General features: G+C 32.9%; 1 protein-coding gene across 4 annotated transcripts; it reads right to left on the bottom strand.

Moving 5' to 3' along the window:
* Positions 1-5617: 5617 nt before the first annotated feature.
* LOC127240159 (uncharacterized) lies at positions 5618-8212 on the bottom strand. 4 transcript variants are annotated; one of them, XR_007836303.1, is made up of 3 exons: positions 7244-8212; positions 6260-7070; positions 5618-6150 (listed from the first exon to the last, which is right to left on the bottom strand). XR_007836303.1 is itself a non-coding variant. In XM_051258663.1 (2 exons), the coding sequence occupies exon 2, from the start codon at positions 7008-7010 to the stop codon at positions 6462-6464; it is 549 nt and encodes a 182-aa protein (XP_051114620.1). In that variant the 5' UTR covers positions 7011-7060; positions 7244-8212; the 3' UTR covers positions 5618-6461. The 4 variants fall into 4 exon arrangements, 3 of the variants coding, with proteins under 3 accessions (XP_051114620.1, XP_051114617.1, XP_051114619.1); XM_051258663.1 differs by having other exon boundaries at positions 5618-7060; XM_051258660.1 differs by having other exon boundaries at positions 5618-7070.
* Between the last annotated feature and the right edge of the window lie 2064 nt (positions 8213-10276).

Consider the following 10276-nt stretch of genomic DNA (forward strand, 5'->3'; position numbering starts at 1 on the left):
GTGCAATAACTACAGGGCGCAGAACAAGTTGACGGCGAGAAATAAGTACTTGGTATCTCTTGTTGCCGACTTGTTCGACCGATTGCAACCGGAGAATTAACTATCAAAGCTCGACCTTCGGAGGGTCACTATCAAGTCCGGATTCGGGAAGGTGACGAGCCAAAGACGACAATTACCCCGATTTGGAGTATGGCAGACCATGTCGGACACTTGCGGGGTGTGTTGCAAGCTCTACAAAAGAATCAACTATGTATCCGGAGAAAGTTCAGGACGGGCGAGGTCGGACTTTTGGGACACATCATGGGCAATGGGAGAATTCAGATAAAGTCGGGAAAGATCAAGGCGATCATGGAATGAGAGGCGCCCTAGTCACCAATGGAGAAAAAGGAAAGTACCAGGAAAAGCCCGTTCAAGATTGTGCTTGGTTTCCAACCAACGACTCCGAAGGATTTGGTGAGGGCGTACAAAGTACCGAGTCCACCGGTGTTCCACTTTGCCAAGGGTTGGCAGGATCAGGCGAAGGTGCCACGACTATATTTGGAGAAATCCCAAAGATAGAAGTGGGCAGACCGGAAACGGGTGTTTCGAAAATTTAAGAAGAGAAAATTACTGTTGGTAAAATTCTACTAACATGGGTGTGTACGAGGAGTGCACAAGGGGTCAATGAGACAATACGTAGGCCCGTTCCCAATCGTGGAGAAAGTAGGCGAGGTGGTGTACAAGGTGAAGCTACCCGAGGACTTGTCCCAACTTCACCCGGTGCACGGATGATTGAGACCTAGGTCGGAATATATCGACAAGAGCTCCACCCAAGATGCCGACGGTATTTGACAAAGTAGCAAAAGAGATATTGGCGGATCGATCAGTGCGCCACAAGAACCGTCCACCGTCAACGGAATACTTGGTGAGATGGAAAGGCTTGCCCGAGGGCGAGACGAGTTGGGAAATGGTGGAGAAACTTTGGCAATCGAGGACTTGGTGCATGAGTTCGAGGCATTAAGGACAATGCCTTCATCAAGTGGGGGAGAATGTCACGGACCGAATCTGTGACCGGAGATGACCGAGAGAATGAGCCAAAACCTGAAGGCTAATCCGAAACCTTGTGGATAAAACTAGAACTTGTATGGAGTAGTTAGGGGTTGGTAGATGGTAAGTGATAGATGATAGTTAGAGGTTGGTAAATGATAGGTAGTAGAAGGTAGGTGGGGGTTGGTAGATGGTAGGTGGTAGATGGTGGTTGGGAGATACTCTTAGCCATTGGATCGATTCAATCTTGACCGTCCATTTCACAATGGACTTGTATAAATAGGTGGTAGTGCTCATTTGTAAATCATCAAGTTGAGAGCAATTACAAGTGTTTTCCCTCACTACTTCCTCTCTACAATTCTTGAGCGTTCTTGATCGTGTTCTTGAAGGTGTTCGAGGAAAGGCTGTACTAGCAACCTCTAAGTGTTCGGAAGTTTCTAGGTCGCACGGAAGGTGTTCGAGAAACAACTGGGCAGTACGTGATAGAAGGATGGTTACAATCATACTATTCTATTTGTATTTGTGAACTATTTGAATATTTGATTTGCTATTTAATAAGTATCGAATATTAAAATGTTATTCATATTCGATTCGGAATAATATTTGAATTATTCTATTCGATTTGAATATTCGATTTGTTTTTTATGATTTTTTCTTGAAATCAAATATTTGATTCGTTATTTTTTTTATTATTATTTTTTAATTTGATTCAAAATTATTTTGATTAAAAATTTCATAAAAGTAGAAGAATTGAAAATATTTCATTAAAATGTTACTTCCTCCGTCGCACCTTATATGTTGAGTTTAACGTAGTACGAGAATTTAGATAAAGTATAATTTATCAATAATTAAGAAGTGTATTAATAAAAATAATTATAAATTAAGATTAAAATAACTAATTAATTTAATTAAGATTAAAAAAGATTTTATTATGAAAATTAAAATAGGCAAAATTGCGCATAATTGGTTTCGAAACTCAGCGTAAATCTCCTTTATTTTGAAAATTGCATGACACCCCCTTATATTTTAAAAAATGTTGCATGAAACTCCATCACCATAAAACCTACCTTTAAAGTATAAGAGACCGTCATGCAATCTTTAAATATAGGGAGATTTTACGTTGAATTTCCAAAACACCTAGGAGTTACGAGCAATTTTACCTTTAAAATAAAATTAAACTATATTCATTTTTTCTAAAAAAAATCGACAAATAAGGTGGAGCGAACGAAAAAAATAGTGAACAAATAAGGTGAAAGAAAAAAGTATCATACTACCATTTATCAAATTTATCAAAATAACATTAAATTTTTTTTTCATCCACCATTCAAAAAATTCATCAAAATTAGGGATGACAAGGGTTCGGGTACAGGTCGGATCTAATCGTACTCGAACCCGACCCGAATACACATTGTTGGACTTGATTATATCATATCCGACTCGAACAATGCCCGACAAGACCTGATGGATCCTATAGATCCGAAAAAACTCTTATAACTCTTAAATTTTAACTTAAAATTGGACTTAAATCCAACATATATTAAAATTTATGTATTTTATTCAAAACATTTATAATAAAATAATAAAAAAATGAACAAATTAAACTAAAATATATTTTTAATATAATTTATATTATTAAAAATTATTATATATATAATTAATATATTAATCGGATCCGGGTTGAGAGTTGGGTCCAATTCGACTTAGACCGACTTGATACCCGAATAATTGGACCAGATTTTAAATAAATGAGTCAGGGATGGGGTTTACATAGACCCATTAAAATCCCTAATCAAAATAATATTTTAAGTTCATATATCCACTATTCACAAAATTCTTTTAAATAACAGTTCAAGTTCATATAAATAATCAAAATAAAACATATCAAAAACTAATAATAATAATAATAATAATAATAAAACTGTTATCAAAGTCATGAAAATGAATCTGCAACTAGACAAGTATCCATCATCCATCAACTTTTGCAAATTGATATAAAATAGACTCTTCTTCATTCTATGAAACTAAAAATTAAATTAAAATAAAATATGAATTTATATAAATATTAATATATGCAATCACTTAATTTTAAAATTCATAAAACTTAGGGTTTGTTCTTCCATAATTTTTCATAAATATATTTTTCCTAAAAAATATTAATATATTAACACTCTTATTATTTTTATATTATTTACATAATTTTTTTTTTCAAACAATTTCACTAAACAAATTCACCCTAAATGTTTCATACTTTATGATTCTATAAATTTGACTTTGCTTACTTCCACCGGCCATAAAAAAAAAAAAATGAATATATGCAATCACATATATATATATATATATCAATTTAAAAACAAAACTTACATTTGTCATAATTAGTTTTTTTTTTATTCCATTAAGTTGGCAAACCTAATATGTTCCACAAATCAATATTTCGAACATATCCAAGGATAACTTTGAACGATAAGGATCTAGCACTCAAATTTCTACATTGAATGTAGTCTCTGATGCCACTGTACTAATAGGAGTATCTAACACATCACGAGCTAACTTCAATAAAACTTTGAATTTCAATTCTTGAGATTTCCACCAAGCTAAAACATCAAAATCGGTAGATACACTAACATCTTCATCTTGACATCTATAAACACCCTTCTCCAAATAGATATTCAAATTTGATTTAAAAGGTCCATCAATCTCAGCAACATTCAAATAATCATCAAACATAAATAAACAAGAGGGAATCAAATTTCCATGAGATGAAAATTTTACAACAGATAATAATATCCTTATGAGATTTCGCATAATCAGCTTCAACATACTCAAAGTACAAGTTATAAAATGCATCACGAAGCTTCATCACATTGGTACGTGCATAATTCTCATCGTATATTCTACTAAAAACAAACTCAACTAACCTCATTTTAAATTTAGAATCAAGTATTGCTCCAATAGCCACTAGAAGGTGGCAACATTCTCAATATTTTCCAAATGCTTGCTTCATCTTATGAATCATCACTCTAATGAACTCGTCAATGTGATTCTTTTTATCATTCAAGACATGTTTGACTTTTCAAATAACAAAAAGATAAATATTTGAAGTATGATAATCAACTCCAAAATAACACGAGTAGCTTATAAAATCTTTAATATGTCAATAACATCCTTCAGATTATTCCAATCATCAAGATTAAGACAACAATTGTACGCATACTCTATTTGTTGAAATATAGGTAATGCATCCTTAAATCTAAATGGCTAACTAGCATCTCATATGTAGACTTCAAACGAGTTGGACAATAAATTATCAACTTTTTAAGCGATAGTCTCAAATGCACGACATCAAAAATTTTTCTTAACCTAGACTCTGAATGACATATAAATTGATACTCCCTCTGTCATGTAAATTTATGTTCATTTGATTGGGCACGACTTTTAGAAAAAGTGGGTAAAAATAGAATTTTTTTTTCTTTTTTGGTAAAGGAATGGTAGAAAAGTGGTATTTTTTTTACTAAAAACGAAAACGAGAATAAGTTTGAATAACAACCAGAAAAGAAAAGTGGAAATAAATTTGGATGATAGAGGAAGTACTATTTTGACATCTTTAATGACATGTTTAATTTCATAAAGAACATCTTGAACTAAAGAATTCAATATATGTGTAGTGTATCGAACATGAAACAACTATCCTTCCAACGGCAACTTACGACTTTTAGAAAATATTTTTTTAGCAATTCGAATTGTCGCATCATTATTGGAGTCATTGTTCACAGAGATAGTAAAAACTTTATGTTCTATCCCTCGTTTATTCGTACTCTTTATAAGTCCATCATAGATATCAACACCTAAAAAAAATGTCAATAATATATAATTATTGTTAGTAAGTATGATAAAAATATTTATATTTGTATTTACGTAAATTTTTATATTGTCCGTATGCGGAGGAGGGAGAGTAAAAAAACTAAGAAGTATTTTTGGCATTGTCAATCTAAATTTTACAAAATTGCCGTAACACACGTATAAGAAATATTTTGTATTTTTTACTTTCAGCTGTATGTATTTAAAGAAATCTTGTTGACATCTTTCACCACCAAATGTAACCTTATTTATAAATTCAAATTTAAAATTTTAATTTATCTTTTATTTTAAGTCATTGTCATTTATTTCTATTTTGAATTTAAATTTGAATTGCTTAGAAGAGTATTTAAATTCGTACCTTAAGACTGTTGGGGATATGGAGGAAGTAAAGTATTGATGAATTACCCTTGATGAAGAGAAATTGGGAAACACATTGTTCTTCTTATTTCGGATCCTAACAATATATCACAGCAGATCGTGATTTGAATATCAAATAGCTTCAACCAAAGCGAATCAAATGGAAATGAAAGGTACGCTCATCAATGAAGAGAATGAGGTTATCTACATACGGAACAAAAAGTTTTGTTTAAGTTTCAAGAGTTGCAGCTATTAATGAAGTATGGGATGAGAAGAGTGTTGTTGATATTATTGAGAATGGAAGAGGTGAAAACTAATGTGTGGCTTAATATTCCAAAAAAAAAAAAAATAACATAAGGTGAGGAAGAAATTACAAAAACCATAACATTCACTGTCACTACAAAAAAATAGTATATTTGTAACGGAATTCTGTTCGTAAAGTTCACGTAGCTAACGTAATTCCATCTCAAATTCCGTCTCTAATATCATTAGTAAAAATCTTGTTACAAAATTGATATTTTTTTGTAGTGACTATGTGAAATCAGAATTGCCTTCATCCCCACAACAGTTGTCTGCTCCTCCATTAAATCCTCCCTTCTGCAAAGAAATACGCTTACAGTGCCATGCCATGACCAATACATCATCGGTTCCAAAAAAGGTCCAAAGTGCAAGTTTGAGATAAAGAGAAGACAACTATGCACATGGGCAATAGAGAAAACTAAACTACGGCGAGGGATGAAAAACCATGCAAAAAATTAACATTTTTTCCTCTATTGAAACTATATAGTTTTCTTCTGTATTGAAACAGATGGAGACTGAGAAAATAAACACAGGGATCAATAAGAAACACAAAAACTCATGAAGGATACAGAAGAGGATACAGTTGTGGATAAATCTCAAACACCTGCAAGACTGCTTGCTGCCATATTTAGTGAATAAACATAAACAAAAACAAAGGAATCGGGTTTATTAAAAGATAAGAATAGAAGAATTCAAGAGAACTTTGGCCAAGAAAGCTTACCACCAGTTGCCATACGGCTGCATAAATTTTCAAGCTGACAGTTGTAACGGAATAGCTAATATGTCTATGTTGATACCATCACCTACTCCCAGTCACCAGAGACTGTTGTGAAGTTCACCATAAAAACCATGTGACTCTGAAGGATTTGTATCGATCATCAAACTCCTGGGGCTCAGGATGAGAACTTCTACTCCCCATTGTTTTACTTCTCTGTTTTCTTGTCTGTCCTGACGAGCAGCATCTGCATCTCTTCTCCTTGTTTCCCCATGCTTTCTATAATCTTCCCAGCTCTCTCTTTTATGAGAACTTGGGGCATGGTCTTCTCTTTCACTTTTATGATGATATCACTCACGCTTATCTCTGTGTTTGTGATGGTTACGCTCGCTCGCGTAATTTGTTTCTTTTTTTGGATTGATCTTTGAGGAGAACCTTCTCTGGCCTCTGTGTACTCATGCTTGTCTCTACCATGCATCCGCTCTCTCAAAATATTTTTATTTGTTTTTCCATCTTGATCGTTTATCTTACCCTTTGCATTGAAATCTTTATGCAAATAATATGAACTCAAATCCTGTCTTGGCACCATGATTTCATCCTTGAGGCCCTCCGAATAATGACGAGAACTGTGGTTACTCCAGTAATCAAGCGATTTGTCCCTGTTTGTTTCAGGTATCCTAGATTTTCCTCTTGATCGAGAAACACCAGAAGCATTTGCTTGTGCATTCAAATCATCAGATGCCATTGATTCAGTCATCTCCTCAGTTTTTGATATGTCAGCAATACCTACAGCTTGCTTGATTTCATCTGTATATTCCTTTATAATATCCCTCATTAGCCCACAAATTTCAGATAACTAAGACTGCAGTAAATATAATACTCAACCAACTTAATAATTGTTGAACTGACATGATTGATTGGTGTTTTGTGTTTTAGCAGTGAAGGAATACTAATTACTAGGATCACCATGTCAAATCAAATGCACCTTACCTCTAAAGGATTACGTTTCACTTTCTTTCCAGGATATGACATCCTCCGGCGCTGGTAATCTCTCTCCTCGGCTAATAATTCCTCCCTGCTCTTCACTATATTCGTGTCCTAAATCATTTTGAAGATATTTAGCAGACCTTTGAAGAACATCGACAGTATAATTATGGTATAGGTGCGGTGATATTATAAACTATTATAATAACAGATTATCAGTGGTAATAACACAAGGCGGTGGCATTCATTTTGTCTCCATGTCTGAAATTTCACTTCCCAAGTTTTAAATGGAGTTATGCGTTTTCGCCGTTCGAGGCCTCACCCAACGAGCCCCTCGATACTAAATAATTAGTTGCCCACTCCTTAACTTGGTGGATTGGCCACACCCTTTAATCCTATTGTTTGTTTTGTTGATGAGGGCGAGACCGAGAGAGGGTGAGGGAGAGAAGAGAGATTCTGCGGGTTTTCCGGTGAATAATTCTGTTGAGAGTTCAAACATTTCCGATGGCCAATTCTGGTGGGCGTCAAAGCTTGGTGTGAAGATGCCGACCTCACATTGAGCTGTGGTTACCTCGGGCGAATATTGCACCAAGGATCTGAGCCGAAGTCCGCTGTCTTTCTCGCCGGTGAAAGATCAGAGAAGTTACAGTCGTCGGAAGCAACGCAAGCTATCGCCGGAGTTGGGGCTATTCGACAGAGGTGCGCTGTGCGCCGGAGCAGACTGTAGAGCCGCGGCTGCCCTTGGAGTCGCTGAAGGAGAACTGTCGCCAGAGGATGCTGCCGAGTCAGAGTCACCGCTGCTGTCGATCGATTTTTTGTTCAACAAAAGCATAAGCTGTGAAATTCTGGAATGAAGAAGACAAACAGAGATTTCCATTTCAATTCATTCTTTGGCTCCGTCTGTTTGCGTTTGTTTTCTAATTCCAATTTATGCCTTTTATTAATATGTGATAAATTTTATTTTGATTTAATTCGTTTCCGCTAATATTAATTGATTCGTATTTTTATATACCAAGTTTGTTTGATAAATTCAAAAGGATTCGGGAATAAATTTACAGTACAATTCAACCAGGATTCATAGTAAGAAGAAACTTTCACAACACAATTTATTACAAGCACAACAAAACTCTTGTTCCATGAAACAAAACGAGAAACTTTAAGAAAATATGCATATGTATGCCAAACAAAAATATAAACTTTAAATATCACAATTAGCTTCTTAGACCACTCAGAACAAAAGGATGCCAAAGACTAGGGAAGACAACAAAGTCAGTGACCCTACAGGTACACTGCACCTGCATCATCTCGCATAGGGATGTCTCATTGGAAATAAATAAATGCATAGAAATATATATATTACCCACTCCGTCCAGATACCGTATCTGCTACACTGTAAATACAGTATTTTATAGGAGGGGTATAATTAATAGATAATTAAGAATGTATTAGTGAAAATAATTATCCTATAATATAAATAATTATAAATTAAAATTAAGATAAGTTTAATTAAAATTAAAAAAAAAATTTAAAAATTTAAAATGAGATTAAAGTGTGTAATCATTTTCCAAAAAAGAAAAGTGAAATGGTATGTGAAACGACAAAAACGACAACGTGAACATGATATCTGAGAAGAAGAGAGTATATAATAACGGCGACAAATGAGTCCTATATTAAAAATAAAAGACACTCGTCAAGAATGCGCCCAGCAATGTTGGAGCGCAAAAATTTAAAGACTTATGATAAACAGGAAATGAACCATATTATTGAAAATTTATTTAACTTCTGCATCAGCGCATGTTATTTAAAAAATTTATCATATCAATTGATTTCATAAAGATAGTAAATAAGATAAATTATATTGATTGCTATAATATATATATATATATGCATGCATAATGATAAATATTTTTTTTCACATGACATATAATATTACTTAATTAGTATTACTTAAATAAACATTTAATTATATCTTAAATTGATAAATAAAATATTAATTCGGCAAATCTGAGAAAACTACCTTTGCCATAAAAAATATTATCATTCAATCCCTATTACAATTACAAATAAAGTTTTGTAATATAAATAATTATAAATTAAGGTTAATATAACTAATTAGTTTAATTAAAACTAAAAAAAATTGAATTAAAAATTTTAAAATGATATTAAAGTGTATAATTATTTAAAAAAAAAATGACATGGAATGTGGGACGGACAGAAACGACAATATGGGACAGAGGGAGGGAGTATAATCTTTGCAAATAACTCTCCATTTCTATTTTCCTATTATTACCCTTACTATATGTGAAAATACAAAATTATCCTTATCTTTTTCCTCTCCAATTCTCTTCTAATTACTGTATTTTCTCAAGATCATTTCTGAAAAATCCTTTTAAATGCTAAAGATAGTGAAAATAATATTTACCAAATCGTTTTGAAGGAAAAGAAAAAATATGGAGAGGAACATAGTTATACTCTCTAAAATAAATCTCCAAAATTTTTATTTTTATTAGGTCAAACTCTCCATTTTCTCAAATTATATAAATCCAACACTAATGATGATTTCTTACCGTGATAGTATTCTAGATGTGATTAAATTTCTCAATTATCTGGGATTTGATAGCACCAAATTAGTAATTAGTTTTTTGATGTGCAAATAATCCCGCGTATATTTGACGGTTGTTTCTTAGTAAGTTTTTTTTTTTCAATACAGTTATCTCTCAATTTATTTGATTGCATTTGCTCAAATCTGAAAAAAGAAAAAAATATCATTTCCATCACACAATTCTAAAATTGGATAATATTATGTAATTTCTAATTTTAATTGAATAAAAATTTTTGTAATATTTTTGTTTAGGACCTATGATATGGCCGCAACAATATTAAAAATGTATAATTGAATAGGTTAAATCTAATCTATAATCTCTACAGTTTGATCGAATTGCATATAAATCATACAATCAATTGTTTTGTTCTATTGGTGGATATGCATATCTTACTGCACGAGTTTATTGCACATAGGTATTGACTAATATTAATAAA

Source organism: Andrographis paniculata, unplaced genomic scaffold (genome assembly GCF_009805555.1).
Source record: "Andrographis paniculata isolate CXL003 unplaced genomic scaffold, ASM980555v1 Contig79END, whole genome shotgun sequence".
In the NCBI taxonomy this organism is placed as follows: domain Eukaryota; kingdom Viridiplantae; phylum Streptophyta; class Magnoliopsida; order Lamiales; family Acanthaceae; genus Andrographis; species Andrographis paniculata.

What these genes read in the sequence shown, in the direction of transcription:
- LOC127240159 (XM_051258660.1), bottom strand. Translation starts at nt 7,285, where the DNA reads ATGTCATATCCTGGAAAGAAAGTGAAACGTAATCCTTTAGAG. An exon ending in TGAAACGTAATCCTTTAGAG is followed by an intron (nt 7,071 to 7,243) that starts GTAAGGTGCATT and finishes GATATTATAAAG; the next exon opens with GAATATACAGATGAAATCAA.